Here is an 18,510-nt window from a genome sequence, read left to right on the forward strand (position 1 = left end):
GATGGCTCAAACATGTCACCTTAGGTTGGCTGGACCTGTTGTCTGAAGTGAGCCTTAGACTTGTCTACTCAACTATGTCATCTTAGGTATAATCTGAAACTATGCTGCAAATGTGTCTCCTGGCCCCCACTTAGATTAGCTGGGCATGTGATCTGGTCTCCCGTGTGAAAGATACCTGCTGAACCATGGTGTCTTAGATTTGGTGTCGTCTGCACTTCATCATGAAGCTATCTCCAGGAATGCCTCATTGGAGGTTGATAGATGGATGGTCTAAACTCATGCCTTGATGATGTCTCTTGAACCACCTCATCTTAGAATGGGCGGACCTGGGAACTGGAACCATACATCAGCAACGCCCTGGACCATCTTCCTTTAGATTGTGTGGACATTTGACCTACACGGAGCCTCAGCAGTGTCTACTGAACCATCCAGGATGGTTGATGAAATGTGATAAATCACCACAATGAATGTGTAATGTGAACTGACCCTCAAGATCACTTCTCTTTCATTGGATGGACTTGGGATTTGGAGTAAGAGAACTCTGGCAACCTCATAGGTAGTTAGGTTACCAACTCAGAAGTGTGTGATTCAAATTCAACTGCTCTAAGGGAGATAGAAGAACATTCTCCTCCCATGAGATTTACAGCTTCTACAACCCCATGGCAGGTCAACTACGGCTTAGTACCCAGTTGAAAGCAATGAGATAAGTTTAATATGTGATTGATACTCGATCTCGAAACCTCCAGTGTAGATCACCTCATCCTGGATTGAGTGAGTATAACATCTGCCTCAAAATATATTTACCTTTGCAGAGAGATCATTTTTCGTTTCCAACCAGAAGCCCAACACTCTTTTTTTTACATTTTGTTTTTCGTTTTCCCTTAACTTTTTCTAACTCAAAACTAAACTGCTATGTCTCATTGTCTAGCTATTTTTTAAGTAATTACTGTGAAAATGACAAATCTGTTACACTCCCAAATGTTTTCTTTAATTACATGTGTTTCATCTCTGCTATCTCCATCTGTCTTCTTTCTCCGCCATCCATTTCACTGTGTTCCCTTGAATTTTGATTTGTTCTACCCCCCTCCCTTTGTCACTTAGAAAAACTACTATTGATTAATTGTCGCAATGTCAGTTCAGTTCACTTTGTGATTGTCTTCATGGAGATGTCTCCTCCAATTTTCTATGAGAATTTATTTTTTTTCTGAAATAGATTTCCATATCTTTCTTCCAAGCCACCTGCAGCTGGACTAGAATCTCCAACTTCCTGATTATCCACCATGTGCGTGAACCGTTTGGACCACTATGAGACTCCAGAAAATTCTTCACACCTAAACAAAAGTCTGAGACTTGTGCAGATGAATCTGGTCCTCTTGGGACGATAGCTTTATTTACTGAGGTTCCCCAAGAGTTTGTGGCAATTTTCTTCACGTTCACTCTTACATCTTGATTTTCAGATACATCACTGTAGTGTTAATGCCTAATATTCATCCAAATACATTCTTCTTTTTGGACCCCTCTATATTGATGTTTATATCTTTATTCTCAGATTGGTGATATAATCTCATTTGTGTTTTGTTGTGAACAGGGTGAAAAAAAAATTCTGTGTCCATATGCTCTGCAATCCATTATTAACTGTTTCCGAAGTGCCTCAGGAGAGAGAATTGACCATCTGGTCCCCAAAGTGTACATCCTTGAGAACTCCATAGAGCCCTCTACTCTAACAGATAGGGTTTCCTTCAATCTGGATCTATTCTAGAGCAACTAACAACATCAACCAAAGCAGAGTTCACCTTCTTCACCCCATCTTTTCCTTTTTATTGCAACTCCTCTCTTTTTCTTCACCTATACCAAAGCGTATACATCTTCTTTCACTCCAAACATCAGCAGACATTGTCTCATATTTTTCCTTGTTGTTGTGTTTTTGTGCTGTCAAGTCAGAACCAACCCCTCCAGCAGGTTTTCAGAGATAATAAATCACACAGGAGAAGGTTGACTATCTTTCTCCCTCAGAACAACTGGTGTATTCGAACTGATAGATGCCCCGCCCCGTACTCACCTCTCTATTTCCAACGTTGCCCCTCATACTCATTCAACAATAATGGTTTTTATACAGTATTTGTCCTTGTGGGACTGAATTCGTTCACTCAGCCTAATGCTTTCCAGTCCTTCCCAGGTTAGGTCGTAATTTACAAAATCCTTACTCCTGTGTGCTGTGAAGTATTCCACTCTGTGAATGTACCACAACTTCTCAGTCCATTTGTTTGTGATTGCACATCTAGGCTGTTTGCATGTTCTTGCGATGGTGAATGAAGCTGCTGTGAACATTGGTGTACAAATTTCCATTTGAGTCTCCGTTTCTCATTTTCTTGGGGTATATTCCAAGCAATGGAATATCTGGGTCACATGAAATTTCTATGTTCAGCTTTTTGAGGAAGCACCAAACTGCCTTCCAAAGTGGTTGTACCATTGTACATCCTACCCACAATGTAAAAGAAGACACATCTCTCTTGATGTGTCTCTTTTTTTAATTTCATTTAAAATGAGTCTTTTTATACTGGTTTATTTGCAAAGTTTATATACATCATTTTTCACCCTGAATCTTTCCCATTTCCCTTACCCACCCCTCCCTTCACCAAATTGTGCGACCCTATCATAAACCACCTGCTCCTATATCTTCACCCCTCTGTTCTTTTCTCTTTGGATCCTCATACACATTCTACAGTAAATAGTCTTATTACATATTTGCCTTTATGAGACTGAGTTCACGTAGCATAATGTTCTCCATTACCTCTCAAGTTAGGTTGTGATTTACAAAATCATTGCTCCTGTGTGATGCACAGTATTACATCATGTGAATGTACCGTACTTTCTCAATCCATTTGATTGTGGTTGAACATTTGAACTGTTTCCATATTCTTATGATGGTGAACAATACTGCTAGGAACATTGGTGTAAAAAATCTCCGTTTCTGCCTCAGTTCTCATTTTCTGGGGGTAAATTCTAAGTAGTGGAATAGCTGGGCCACATCAAATTTCTGGGTTTTGAGGAAACACCAAACTGCCTTGCAGATTCATTATACCATTTTACAATCCCACCAACAGTGTATAAGATTTCCTATCTCAGGGGAGCTCTGGTGGCCTAGTGGTAAGGAGCTGCAACTACAATCCCAGAGGCGCACGGTTCGAATCCACCAGATGCTCTGCCGAGGAAGGAGGGACAATCTCCTCTTGTACCAGTCAGATCTGATTTGATAGTACAGCCACACAAAAATAATAATAAAAAGAAAAGATTTCCTATCTCATCACATCCTCTCCAGAATTTATTACTTGTCTTGGTTAAACTCTGTCACTGCTGCTAGAGAGCTCATTGAGTTTTGGATTTGCATCTCTCTTGAGATGTCTTTCTTGATATGTCTTTCTTGGGCGGCCAAAAGCTACCTGTCCTATTTCCTTTCAACTTTCTAGAGTGATTTTCAGTCAGACCTTATGTAGCCACTAAGAAGATTGGTCTTTCTCTCAGCTCATTAACGCAAACGTGATGTAGCTTTGAGATCTACTTCACATCAAACCTGGACTTGCAATGATAGTGATACCTTTTCCTTTATTGTCTTGGATCTTGTACTTAGAAACAACTGTGAAAGGATTCAGGTACTCACTTAAAGGTTGAAATTTGAGAACCTCTGCCTCGCTGCTTCATGGAATAGCCAAGCTTCAACAAAGATGGTAGCCTTGTGGAGCAGATCCGTGTACCTTGTCCTATCTCACATACTTTGGTCGTACAGGAGGGCCCACTTCTTGGAGAAGGACATCATGGTTGGAACGATAGAGGATCAGCACACAAGAGGAAGACCCTCGATGAGATGAATTGACACAGTACCTACAGTAGTGTCAGAGATGATGAGATTGGGTCAGGATAGAACAGGGTTTGGAGCTCGTGTTCATAAGGTAGCTAAGAGTCCAAGTGGTGTTGTGACTCAGAATCAACAACAACAGAATCAACACAGTTGGTGGTATCATGTTGGAATGCAAATGGAAAAGATAGCAATAGGACCCTACCAATCACCCTTGGGGAGAACAATGGACAGTGCCCCCCAGTCAAGGTTGATCACATCACAAACCCAGCAGAGGGATCAGATCATCATGAATCAGAACCCATTTGACCACAGTGAATTTTTGCTTTAGACAGTAAGTTGGGTTAAGACTTCTTTAATGAGAACAGAGCAGGGTAACACTGCATGGTTCAAAATTGGGAAGGGTGTATGCCAGGGATGCATCCTGTCTCCATACCTTTTCAACATGTATGCAGAGCAGATTATCCTGCTTGCTGAAACTGAGGAGGACCTCATGCACTTGCTGCAGAGGGTCAAGGACTGCAGCCTTCAGTATGGACTGAGGCTCAATGTCAAAAAGACAAAGATTCTCGCCACTGGACCAATTGGCAGCATCAGGATGGATGACGAAGAGATTGAGAGTGTTCACAGCTTCAGTTTGCTCAGCTCCACAGTCAACACTCTTGGCACCAGCAGTCAGGAAATCAAAAAGCGTATCGCGATGGGAAAGTCTGCTGTTAGGGACCTCTCAAAGGTACTCAGGAGCAACGGTGTCTCTCTGGAGACTAAGGTGCGCCTGATACAAGCCATAGTCTTTGCAATCGCTTGTTATGCATCAGAGAGTTGGACAATGACTAGGGAGGACAGAAGGAGAGTAGATGCTTTTGAGCTGTGGTGCTGGAGAAGGGTACTGAATGTACCATGGACTGCCAGGAAAACAAACAGATTCATCTTGGAGAGGATTAAACCAAGCTACTCCTTGGAGGCAAGGATTCTGGGGCTTCGTCTGACATACTTTGGACATGTTGCCAGGAGGGACGGGTCCTTGGAGAGGGACATCATGCTTGGGAGGGTGGAGGGACAACGCAGGAGGGGAAGACCCTCTATGAGATGGATTGATTCGGTGACTGGGGTAATCGGGATGGGTGTGTCAGAGGCGGTGCGGTTGGCACAGGATAGAGCAGGGTTTAGAGCTGTTGTGCATAGGGTCGCTATGAGTCGGAAACAACTCGACAGCACATAACAACAACAAGACTTCTTTAAGGTGAAATAGACTCCCACTTATAGAGATGTTGAGCAATAGAGACCTAGTCTGTGTCCTCCATTGGTAGAACCCCCCACGTTAATAACTCTTAGGGAAGGTCCTCTCTCTTTCTCTGACCCTCCACCTATCCAAGCATGATGTCTTCTTCCAAGGACTGGCCCCTCCAGACAACATGTGCAAAGGATGTGAGGCAAAGGTTCACCATCCTTAACCTCAACCACAGAGTTGTTGTTTTTGATGTTGTTGTTGGGTGCCATCAGGTAGATTCCAACTTAAATTAGTAACCCGTGGGTCACCGAGTGGAGCTGCCCACCTCCTTCTCCTGCAGAGCACCTGGTGGATTCGAACCGCATATCTCTGGGATTGCAGTGCAGCTTCTTGCCACTAGGCCACCTGAGCTCCCCTGCCCATGGAGTTTTTATCAGCTATTTTTATGGAAGTGGATTCCCAGCTCTTTCTTGTTTGGGTCTTCTAGGTGCCATCCTTTCTGACAGCAGCCAGAGGCTTACCCACTGCCACACCAACTCTGTTTGGAACCCATCGAGTGCATTTTTATCCACATCCTGAAACCTGCGTAGTGTAGACCAGCAGCTGTGTCCACAGGGAGGGGGGCGTGCAGATGGGAGTAGTGTTGGTAGAAAAACTGGCATTTGAACACATTTGAACACTTTTTAAACACCCTTTCATTAATTCTTTTTTTCTACTGTTAAATATTTTGAGCTGGGCTCAGTCATTGCTCTATACTTTATGTTGAAAAATTTTTTTTAAAAAATCCTTAACCTGGAGAGATTTCATAAATGACTGAAATTTCATATAATTATGAGAGAAATGGAATCATTAAGCCTGTGATTACTTTTTTCTGTGGGCTTCAAAATAGCGCACTCTGGGAAAATGGGGCTCATTTGGACTAAATCTGTAAACACTTACGGGGTATTCAGTTGAAGGTTTGGCCTGAAGTCCCTGCTTTATAATTTGACAATAGAGAGAAATGGCTGGCTCAGAGCCATTAAGTTTATGGGATTAAGCATTTGTATTAGCCACAATCCCATCCCGTAATCACCACCACCACCACCACCCTTTTTTTTCCCCCTGAAGCCTTGCTAATGCAGAGATGTAAGCATATCAGAGTGGAGGCACAAGAGAGCTTATCAGGAGGCATTTTTGAAAGCTGGGTGGTATTTTCTGATGGTAAAATTCACCAGTTCCGCCAGCTTCTGGCTATGGGCCCCACGTGTATTTGCCCATCACAGGAAAGCTTTGCCGTAGATGTGAACCAGGGAAGCACCTGTGGAAAATGGGAGTAGAAAGTACTTACTTTCTTTCACGACGACTCTTAGACGCACTTGAACCGCCAATGTTTTCCTGAGTTGGCTGAATGCTTTCATCTTTCACACCATGCAGGGGCTCTGAGGGCCACAGTTTTCTGCATAAATAACCCACGTGCGTCGGTATCTACTGTGAAAGGAAATGTATGATGTGCAGACATATACAATGTGCGAGTCATCTATGCAAAAATACAGTGTCATTGCTTGAGTCCTTGAGGGCAAGGATTTACACACTGTTGTAATCATTTGGTATCATATATTGTGCTCTATCCCCACGTCTGTGTTGTGAATCCCAATCTCCTTGTTTCTTAGTGGTTATAATTCCTTCTGGTCATCAATTGTCTCTCTAACGGTAATGAGGTTGACAGTGCAGGATTTGGTTTGAATGAAGCTCTTACAAACCATCAAATGTGGGAAGTTGTGCTCCTCACCCAAAGGTAAAGTGAAGAGAGTCCCCTGCATTCCAAGCCCCACTGCGGTGGAATGGATTCAAGGTCCTGGGGACCCTCCGTCAGCTCTCCAAGGAAACTTACATTCGACTTTCACCCTGGTACTTCATGTCCACCATGGGCTCTTCAGGAAGGAGATGGGCAATATCCACTCACGAGATCTACGGGCTAAGAAGATCAATGGAGGTTCCAATCCATGTTCATCTGTAAAACAAAGAGATAAAAAGGTAGCATATAATTTTTTAGATGGCCAAAAACTATTTCCTCCATTTGCTGTTGACTCCATTTGGACTCCCCATGACTAGAACTGTCCCATACAGTTTTTTGGCTGTTCTCTTCATTTCCAAGTCTTTTCTCTTTTTGAGCCAGTGATTGAATTTGAACCATCCACCTTTCCATGATCTGTAAGCTGTGAAGCATGAGGCAATCTGGGTTAAATATACTTATTAGGAACCAGCAGTGAGGTGCATTTATTTTTATCATGGTCTTTGCAATCACTTGTTATTCATCAGAGAGTTGGAAGCTGTAGTGCTGGAGAAGAGTATCGCATGTACCCTGGACTGCCAAGAAAACAGATTCATCCTAGAGAGGGTTAAACCAGGCTACTGCCAGGATTCTGGGGCTTCGTCTGACATACTTTGGACATGTTGTGAGGAGAGACAGGTCCTTGGAGAGGGACATCATGCTTGCGAGGGTGGAGGGACAGCGCAGGGGGAGAAGACCCTCCATGAGGTGGATTGATTCATTGACTGCGGTAATCGGGATGGGTGTGTCTGAGGCAGTGCGATTGGCACAGGATAGAGCAGGGTTTAGGGTTGTTGTATATAGGGTCGCTATGAGTCGCAAACGACTCGACAGCACATAACAACAACAACAACATGAAACACCTGTTGCAATAGCAAGCGCTCATGTCAAGAAGTGTCTTATATGTTGATTTGCTTCATGAAAAGTTAGTGGTTCAAATCCACTCATTGCCCTTCTGATGAAAAATAGGCAACTTAAGGATTTACCGCCTTCAGAAACCTGAGTGAGGGTCACTGTCCGCTGAAAGGCACTCTGTGATTGTGGATATGTGGAGATCCCAAGGACTGCCCAAGGAACAGATACATCTTGGAGGACGCCCAACCATAATGCCCCTCGGAGGCAAAGATGGTCAAGCTTTGTCTCACACACGTTGGACATGTTGCCAGGGAAGACTGTTCTTTGGAGAAGGACATCATGCTTAGAATGGTCGCGGGACGGCGAAGCAGAGGAAGACTTTCCAACAAGCTAGTTTGACGCAGTGACTTCAGCAGTGGGAGCAGGTGTGTCAGAGATGACGAAGATGGCACAGGATAGGACAGGATTCAAATCTGTTGTTCACCTGGTCACTCTGACTCATACTCGATGCATAGAACAAGAGCAGCCAAGCAGTGCGAGAGGGACTTTTCAGCCCACCACTGGCACGCACATGCAGGCATGCCTCAGTGCCATTGTTGCTCATTTTTTGACCGTTGTGATAGAACAAATAACACAGTTATTGTAGTGAATGAGAGTTTTGAGTCTCACCATGCATATGAACACCATGTGCATATTTTATACCATCATCTACTGAATGAGCAAAAGTATGGTGAACCGGTTAGACTATTGGAAGCGTGACCAAAATATAGCACAGAGACATGATGTTGGGGTTGCCTGAATCCTTGCCTTTGCCACGTAAGGCTGAGCAAAGCTATATAATAACAGACGCGTAGATATTCTCGGAGCCATTTCTGCCGTTGTCTGCTGGCTCAGCAGCTCACTCTAGAGTCTTTCAAGCAAGTCTTCTTCATTTTCTGTTCCTTAGCGGCTCAGCCCCTGCCGTGCAGACATCACATTACAGACATCCGCTCTCCTCGGGGAAATGGGTGACCCAGAACTGGAACATGAAATGTACACAGGCTATAAGGGAGCATCGAGAAATCAGGCAATGCTCATGCTGGGTGCAGCTAAAAGCCACAGTAATGAGAGCCTGAATCTCGCATTGTGCAGATAGGAAATCAGAACGCCCACTTCCCCACTGGCCAAGGCTGGAACAGTCTCACCCAGAGTTCACTGTAGGTTAACTAGTAGATTCTATCAATGCCTCCGTTTTGTTGTGGATAGGTGCTGTTGAATTGAGTCCTATTCATAGTAACTCTGTGAACAAGACATCTTAAGCTTGTCATATCCTGTGCCATCCTCATCCTCTCTCACACACGTGAGCCTGTTGATGCAGTCACTGGGTCAAGCCCTCTCATTGGACGTCTTGTCTTTCACTAACCCTGCATTCTTGTTTCTGCTCCAATGCTACCAGCAGTCAGAAGACCAGGAAACATGTAACATGGGGCACATCTGCTGTCAGGGACTGCTCCAAAGTCCTGAAAAACAGTGAGGTTAGTTTGAAGACTAAGGTGTGTCTGATTGAAGCCATGGTCTTTTGACTCACTTGCTGTGCATCTGAGAACCGGACAATGACTAAGGAAGACAGAAGAGCTGAATCCTCTGCACTGTGTATTGGAGAAGAGTCCTGAATATCCCATGGACTTCCAAAAGCAGAAACAGATGTCTTAGAAAAAGTGCAGCTGTAGTGCTCCTTGGAAACAAAGAGGACAAAGCTTCATCTCATGTGCTTTCTGCATGTTGCTAGGAGTTGCTATTCTTCAAAAAGGGGCATCATGCTTGGAGAGGTTCCATATAGGTCTTGATTAATGAATTGGGTATATTCATTTCCTGTTGTAGGGATGGTCGTGGTTCACGGGTACAATTCTCACATTCCACGAGGGAGTTTCATGTTGCATTCCTGGCTGGTGTCTTTGTCATTGATATGCAACATTGCTGTAACAGAAATACACCAAGCAGGGAACGTCAGCAGCCCAGAATGTATTTTTGTCACCACTGAGGAGGCTCAGAAAGCCACCTCTAAGGGAAAGCTGTCTCTGTCAGCTCTGGGAGAAGGTCCTTGTGTCCTTTCAACATATCTCCTTGAACAATCTACATGTGCCTTGAAGGAAGGGGATCAACCTCCCCCTGGGTATAAATACAGAGTGGGGGCCCTGAGTCTGAAGGATGTGCCCTGTTCTTCTCTCTTGATGGGACTGAGGTCCTTCTCATCAATTCTGGACTCTTTGTCTCCTTTAGAACTCAAGAGAGGCGAGCTCTGGTGGTCTAGTGGCAAGAAGGTGTACAGCAATCCCAGAGGTGCACGGTTCAAATCCATCAGATGCTCTGCTGGAGAAGGAGAAACAATCTCCTCCTGTACCAGTCAGATCTGATTTGACGGTACACACACACACGCGCGCGCGTGTGCACAATAATAAAATAATAGGGAAAAAAAAGAATTAAGTGTAGAACTCAAGAGAGATGGACAGGGCCTCCAGCCTAATCACACAGATTGTAATCTGCCTCATTGACGTAGCTGCCTCTCCTCCGTCCTCCCCGTCATGAGACAGGTGAGGATTTACCAACCCTGGGATGGACCATACTTACATCCATACGGAGACCCTCCACCTCACCATGGTGATGCCCATCTGAGGGGCACAGAATTGTGTCTACTAGCATCTCATGCAGAGCTGCCATCCATCTGTCAACGGACGGTTATGTGGCTGTGATGCTAAATAGGATTCAAAGAAGCTTCTAGACTAACACAGACTAGAACTAGACCAGAGAGCTGCTTCCAAAAATGAGGCACCGAAAGCCATTTAGATCACAGTGATGCATCCGGGGGTTCATCATGGGAATGATGTCAGGACGAGCTAGTCTTTCCATCTGTTGGATGTTGCGGTCATCATGAACTCAGGGCAGTGTTCTTTGATTGTGAACAAATTCAGCAGACTACAACAGCTTATTTCTTTTATAGCTCTGGAGACCACAAGACACCCATCTGGGCCAGCATCAGGATTGGCACAGGGACCATTGTGTCTCCTGGTCATTTTCAGCTCATCAGGGCTGCCTGAATTCCTTGACTGGTGGCTACTTTCTTTTATCTTCAAACCAACAGTGTAGCCAGCATGTCCCAGTCAATCTCTGCCTCTAATCCGTCTTTGGCCTCCTTCCTTTAGTTTAAAAGACCATGTGAAGACATGAGTGCCCAGTTGGTTAAGTATTAGTCTGTGAAAGGAAAGATAGGTTGGTGGTACCAGCCCACCAGGTGCTTGCTCCTCAAGAGAAAGACCTGGCTAACTGTGTCTGTGTAGATGACGGTCTAGGGTATCTGTGCACATGACAGTCTAGGGAGCGCTGATTACTCACAGAAAAAGCGGGGTGAGCAGGAGGAGAACAGAGAGCGCCCCAAGGCACCTCAAAGTTAGGTTCCATCCTGAGGGAGGTATTGGATTCTATGCAAGCATACCTCACCTCGTATGTCAGGACAACATAGGGGCCCATCCCCTGAGTTTCATTTACTGATAGATCAGCCATATTTGAGTCCCCAACACCCGATAGAGAAGAAGTGAGGGAAAGAGGTAATCAAAGTGGAAGACTCATGTGGAGTCCATCGTCCATGACGCCTTTTGATGGCCATCTCCTTGTGGCTCTTGTAGATGTGCTGGTGTCCCTTCATGCTGCCCTGAGATGCCTTGTGGCTGTGGGAATGTAATCCATCACCAGATGGGGACGTGCACTGCTACCCAAAGGTAGTACTCCTCTGTCGGTTCAAAACACCCAGCAACTCTGCAGGAGAAAGATGGTCCTTCTGCTCCTGTGCCAAATTTACAGTCTTCCAAAGACCTGCTAGGGTCAAGAAAGAGTGAGTTCTGACACAAAGGCAGTGAGTTTGAATTTTGAAGACACATTAACAGACTTCAGAATGTCTTAAGAGGGCATCTCCCCTGGCCTGAGGTACATTCTTTATTTGGCATCCATGAGTAACTAGGGAAACATTGAGTAATAATGAGTGATTAAAGCACAAACACTGATGTCTGCGTTGGTTTACCTCTGCTTGCATTATCCAAGGCCAAGACTGAAAGTATCAAGTGGTAGAAACAGAGATGACAAAACATATCATGGGTCATCAATTTTAAAAGTAAAATGTTGTGTTGAGGGTGAAATGTTCACAGAAGTTGAGGCTTCCTTGAACTGTTTCCATACATGTTGCTGCCATTGGTTCAGTCACAGTGTGTGAGCGTACACCTTTTCTTCTGTCTCCGTTCAACTCGTTTTCCTGACCTTCTGAACATGCTCATCCTTTCTTGAAATCATTGCTGATGGTTTCAGCTCATTTTTTCACTGGTTTTAAAAATATTTTGCAAAAAAAATTTTTTTTTAAATTTTGCATTTTTTATGGTTTGTGTGAAATTCGACAAAGAAGACTGACTTTCATTTCTACTATCCACACTTTTCTTGTTTCCTGACATTGATTGCAATCCCCATGTTGTAATGCCATTCTTTAAAACCACTGGATTTAAAACAATATGTATCATTCTTCCATGGGATATTCATTATTTTGTTAACCAATATCTGTTATTGAGCTAAAAGTTCACCTGAAGTGTTCATTTGGTTTCACAATTTATAGACAAATATTTCAGGGTCGTAGTCTTGGGTAATCTTCCAGGTGTAAATAAACCACTGGGTCTGTTTTTTGGGTTTTTTTATTTGCAGATTTTAAAAATGAGTTTCATATTATATTTCTCATTTTCCCCCCTGCCGTTGTACCAGGTTCATCTGTTGTGACCCTTAATAGGAATGATTTCTTGTGATTGTTGGGTACCCTCTACTTCTTCTCATCTCATGTAAGATGAGGCCATGATTGGGTACACGGTGTTTTAACCAGGAAAAGACTTGTGCCTTTTCTGTTCACATTTACCTTGACTTTGATTGGTGCTAGCACATCAGAAAGGTAGAAGTGTATCAGCAGGAAGGGGCCGTGAATATTTTGAACAAATGCTACTTCCCAATTATCTCATAGAGTTCGTCTTTTAGTTTCTTACAGAGCCAAGAAGTCTGTTAGCCCTGTCAGCTCAATTTGAAAAAGGATAGAATACAAGACAAAGCCGTTTTCTTGAATAAGGATGTCTCCACGCCCCAAGATTGTGAGTGGTTCTTAGAAACAATTTTGAGTGTCTTTCATTGACATCAGAGGTAGCCTAGTGGACAAAGGCATTGTGCCGCTTTCCCAATGACATACAGTCTGAATCCATCAGTAACCCAAAAGTATACAGATGGTTCATCTCCTCCCCTATGATTTACCGTCTCTGAAAATTCACTGAAAGATCAGCTAGGAGTCAGTTGTGATTCGACCAGAGTCTTCCTTGAAGGAGATTATTCGATGTCATACCTTGTCATGACTGAACATCTACCAGAACAGGAAAGCGCTCCCCTGGTAACCAGAAGGTTGGTGGTTCAAATCCTTTAGTACTTCTCCTTGGGAGAAAAGACCTACTGTAAAAGTGACAACCACAGGACGCTGGGAAACTCATTTGATGGTGAGCTGTGAGTCTCTTCTAACGATGGAAATGAGAGGTAACTAGGACACACGCTTAAACCTGAGAGTCTTAACAAATTAACAAAACAAAACACTAAGTCCCTTGATCTCAATAAACTGTTGAGGCTGTCCAGTAGATTCTGAATCACAGTGATCCTATGTGGCAGACGAGAACTGCATCATCTCTCTCTCTCCAACAGCAGCGTGTGGGTTTGAACTGCTGATCTTTTGGTTAGCCGCTCCATGCTTCAGTACAACATCAAGACTCCTTGATCTCAATTAGTCTCTCTGTCGTAAATAATGGGGCTCAGTCCACTTTCAGATTCTGATGATCTGTAGGTTATAGAATAGAAAGAAATGCAGAAGAAAGCTTACAGCTTTACCAAGAAGGATGACACTGTCAGTAAAGGACTGGAGGATGTCATGTATAATGTGAAATATCCCACAGCTGAGGGTCCCGATTTCATCCAAGGTGCCTCTGTATACTTCAAATCTTTTCTCTCAAGCTGAGCTAAAGAACTCTGTGCGCCATCAGAACGCTGGAGGCTATGAAGAAAGATTAAGTGGTATCCTTCCTTCCACAAGAGAAGCAGAGACAAGAAGGAGATAATATTCAAACTGCCTTCGCAGTCTCCTCTTGATAGATGCCAGGGAGATTCCACAGACTTCCACCCACAATCAGATGAAGTCCTTGTGAGGACCAAGAAGACACCAAACTCAAAGCCATGGTGACCTCCACATACGTATGAAAGCTGGAACTATGTATTTAATGTCGTTTGTCCATAAAGACAAAAGAAAAAGTGATGTCTATGAATTATGGTGAAGAATATGGGACATTCAGTGGCCCTCTGGATGAATGAACAAATGTCTTGGGAAAAAAACAGCAGGAATGTTGCTTAGAAAGAAAGATGTTCAGACTTGGTGTCACATACTTTGGATGTGATATCAAGAGGGACCCGTCCATGGGGAAGGACATCAAGCTTGGGGAAGTGGAGGGTTGATGAAGGTGAAGGAGACGACCTGCTAGGAAACAGATTGACATAGCGTCAACAGTGATGGACTCAAACGTAGGACCATTTGTGAGGTGTGAGCAGAGCAGGTCAGTGTTTTGTTCTGTTGTTCATGAGTTCACTATGAGTCAGAACTGACTCTCCCACATCTCAGATTAATAGCGTTGTGTGAAACTTTCAGTGTGTGGCCAAGTGTGTGTACAGATTATCCCTCCAAGGAGTCTTGGAAAAGCTCCTCTTCTTTCTTTTTATTTTCTTTCTTTCTTTTTTTTTTAATTGGCTGTCCAATAGGGAAGGAAGTGCAACCACATTCTTCCTTAGAGTCAAAAGTGTCTCTACTAGGAATGGTTTCTAGTGATGGTTGGACACCATCTAGTTCTTCTGATCTCAGGACTAATGAGGCCATGTTTAGTATCTTTGTGTTTCCCATTGTGACTTCCATGGTGAAACTTTATCTCCCTTATTTGAACATATTTTCAGGAGGGGCCAATCCTAAGAGAGAGAGAGAGACCATGCTTGGAAAGACTGAAGGCCAGGGGAAGAAAGACTCTCAACGAGATAGATTGGAACAGGAACCACAGCAATCAGATTGAGCATGACAGTGGTTGGAAGGATGGCACAGTATTGGGCAAAGCTCTGATCTGCTGTTTGTAGGGTCATTATGCGTCACTGACAACTTGACAACATCTTAATAACAACAACAGGTCACACAACATAAAAATCCTACCCAGCAGGAAGCCCTAATGCACTATGCATTGAGCATTGATAGCTCAGCTGTTAAATCCCTATCTTCCATCGTGAAGACCTGAGTTCTATTCCAGGTTGGTGCACCTCCTACAGAGCCACCACTTTTCTACTCAGCAGTCTTCAACAAATCTAGGTTAAGATCGACTGGGAAGAAAGGTCTGGTCATCTGCTGGAATTTAGTCCAGGAGAACCTTCTGGAACTCAAAATTCAGTCCCATTGTGCTGACCCTTGCCCAGAAAACCAGAGCAACCCAGCACTTTGACTAGACTCAGCATATCCCCAAATCTTCTTCGCACGTGGAAGACACAGCTGTCTCTGCTCACTTGCTGGTTTCCTAGTACTGTATATCTCCCAGTGCTTTCCCAAAGCCAAGAAAAGCCAGTTTTCTGTTCAACACAAATTTTTCTAACTAAACATGCGTGGGGGGCGGGGAGACTATAGCATGATGCAATATTAAATTAGTTTCCATTTTTAAATGCATGGTGATTTAATCTTAAGCTCGTGGAGATTCTTCAGGGAGGCAATTGATTCCTTCAACAGAAAGCTCTGTTAAAAACGGGGAAGGGCTGATATTAAGCTAATAACATTTGTCTTGTATTCCTGAGAACAGTGAGGGGGGAAAATTCAATAACACACATCACAACAAAAAACAAACAACACGCTAATGTGAGATTGTGGAATGCCTGGAGACTTTAATAAAAAAGCACAAATGTATTTCAGCGAGCAGGAGGAATTCTAGATTTCTTTTCATTCCTACCTAAGAGAATGTGAAATCAATTCTTTCCTAATTGCATTAAGACAGGGAAAGGAATATGATTAGTCATCTTTATTTTCTCACTGTTGGTCCTCTGAAGCCAACCAGAGAAAAAGAAGAAAAGTTGAGGGGGCAAAAGTTTTTCTTAGGAGCCTTGGAGATAGAGGCATTAAAACATTCTTCCACTTGTGGGAAGAAAGATCATTGGAACCCTTAAGTTCTTCGTGGGAAGACCAAGTTACCTGTTTCCATAGAGATTCACACCCAAACCCAAGCCTGCTGCCGTTTCTGAGGCTGTCCATCTTTATGGGAGTAGATTGTCTATTTCCCTAAGGAACAGCTGTAAGGTTTAAACCCCTAACCTATTGGTCAGCAGCCTCGTATATTTACAGATAACATCAGTGTGTACTTCCCGATAAAGATTGCTCTGTGCTGTTGAATTGGTTCTTAATCATAATGGACTTCCATCTGGTTTCCAAAATTTTTAATCTTCACAGGATGGGACTGCCCATCTTTCCCCCTTACAACAGCAGGGGGACTCCAACTCTTGACCTTGTGGTTATCAGTTCAGAACTCCATGCAGATTGGCCTTGGAAATCTCTTGGAGGTCCTACCTAACCTACCATAGGAGGATAGGGCCAGCCTATGCAACAAGGTTACTATTTGTTACACTCTACTTGATCGTTTTACATTGGGCGTATTTTTGTGCATGTAGGTTTTGCAGTATTAACTTTTTCTACTTTGTAACACCACATTTTTAAAACTATTAGTGAGTTAACATGTATAATTGACTCTGATTCACAATGACCCCACACACCAAAGAAAAAAGCTCTCTCTCTCTTTCTCTCTGGTTTGCACCGGCTTTATAATTATGGGTAGAAATCCACTGTTGTAACTATTCTGTCAATGCATCTTACAGATGCTTTCTCTCTTTTTCACTGAACTTCTATTTCAAGAGCCCTGAGGGCACAAGGGATTAAGTCTTGAGTTACCGACCAAAAGATTAGCAGTTCATATTCACCAGCCACTGTCTGGGAGAAAGATGAGGCTGTAAAAAAATCTTCTGTAAAGATGTTAACAGCTTTGAAAACCCTATGTGAGTCATTGTGGTCTGTCTTATAGGGTCACTATATGTTAGAATCGACCTGATGGTGGCTGGGCGGTAGTTTGGATGTTAATTCTGTAGGCTGGGTCTTTCCTGATGATGTGCCCCTTACCAAGAAGTGAACTTTACTCTTCAGTCCTTGCAAAACTAAGAACTAGACCTTGCTTTACAGTCATTGCAAAAACATGACTTCAGTTCTGCAGAAATGACAACTCCAGACAATGTCAAGGTCCAGGTTTAGCATGCTTTATCAATATACGCTTATATGCACGCATATGTGTGTACACACCCACACACATGTCTTGGTGGTGGTGTGTCTTTACCTTTTAAGCTGCTAACTGGAAGGTTATTGGTACGAATCCATGAGCTGGTCTCCGTAAGAAAGAAGAAATAAACTTCTTGCATTAAGATTTGCATCCTCATGAAAGTTTCACACGGAGCAGTGACAGCCTCGTCAAGGCTAAGAAATGAGCATCATTTGACCCTGAGAGAGGAAGTGGATGTTTCTCCCCTGGTTTTCAAGGATCTTCCCAGCGGTTCCAGCACACCCCTAGTCCACCCTTGTATCATATGAGGGTCCCTTCTGCTGCTGTCCTTCCAATCCCGCTTGGATTAATGACAATTGACCCTTTGGCAAGGAAATGACTTCCCACTTCTCCGTTTTGCCCAGGGGTATTGGAACAGTTGTGCAGTTTCTCAGTGATTTCCTAAAGTGTTGACTTCTTCTCTTAAGGTTGGAATGAGATAACCACCATCCCTGGAAGTCTCAAAAAAAATTCATTGCTTAACCTGCAAAAAAAAAAAAAAGGAAAAAAGATTTGCATCCTCAGGAACCCAGAGGAGATTGAAAGAACTGAACAACAGTAGACTTGGTTTTTTTATTCATATTCTCTCTCTCTCTCTCTCTCACACACACACACACACACACACACACACACACACACACGTCTGATAACACCACAATGAGTTTGAAACAACTTGATGACAATGGGATTTGTTTTCTGCATAGACCTTCCCCTACCTTATCAACATACTTAGAAGCCATTATGCAAATGTCCGAGTCATGTGATAGTGGAGGATGACTCCATGTGACCACAACCTAAAGGATCTTCCTCTAACTGCCAGAGGTTGTGGTCCCATAACCTCCAAATGACATCATTTGGTCTCCAAATGATACCATTGTGTCAGCCTGTTTTATGCCCACCTCAACTTTCAGTACTACCATATCGACTTCCTTGTTGTGTACAATAGATAGTAGATTTTTTTTTACTGTTGTTGTAAATGTGAAATGTCAGAGAATGTAATAATTGAGTGACCAACGAGATCGTGGATACGGAGAAAGTATGACTCCTAGGTGACCATGTGGTTTTACAACATAACACCTCTTCAAATTAACTAAGGGGAAACTTAGCTCTTCATGTCTATACTTGAGAGTGACTTGTGCACACAAACTATATTTCTCTTGCCTGGGTTCATAATTCTTGATAGTGCACAGGAATTCTTGTTTTTACGTAACTTCAAGTCACCTGTGATTCTTCGCAATTCTGTGTCAACCACATGATTTCAGACGTCCTCAAACCCCTTGTTAACAATCACCAAGTCAAT

At 43.3% G+C, this 18,510-nt stretch overlaps 1 protein-coding gene across 4 annotated transcripts in view; it reads left to right on the top strand.

The window, feature by feature from the left end:
* NLGN4X (neuroligin 4, X-linked) overlaps positions 1-18,510 on the top strand; it is a 341,308-nt gene that overhangs the window by 117,931 nt on the left and 204,867 nt on the right. Inside the window, exon 4 of one of the 4 annotated variants that reach the window (XM_006901780.1) lies at positions 7,288-7,302. The exons of the other annotated variants lie outside the window; for them this stretch is intronic. Coding sequence (XP_006901842.1) covers positions 7,288-7,302 — 15 coding nt within the window. The remainder of the gene's footprint in view (positions 1-7,287; positions 7,303-18,510) is intronic. 4 annotated transcript variants of the gene reach the window in all.

This window comes from Elephantulus edwardii, unplaced genomic scaffold (genome assembly GCF_000299155.1).
Source record: "Elephantulus edwardii isolate Elephantulus edwardi_28Jun2011 unplaced genomic scaffold, EleEdw1.0 scaffold00344, whole genome shotgun sequence".
Lineage (NCBI taxonomy): Eukaryota > Metazoa > Chordata > Mammalia > Macroscelidea > Macroscelididae > Elephantulus > Elephantulus edwardii.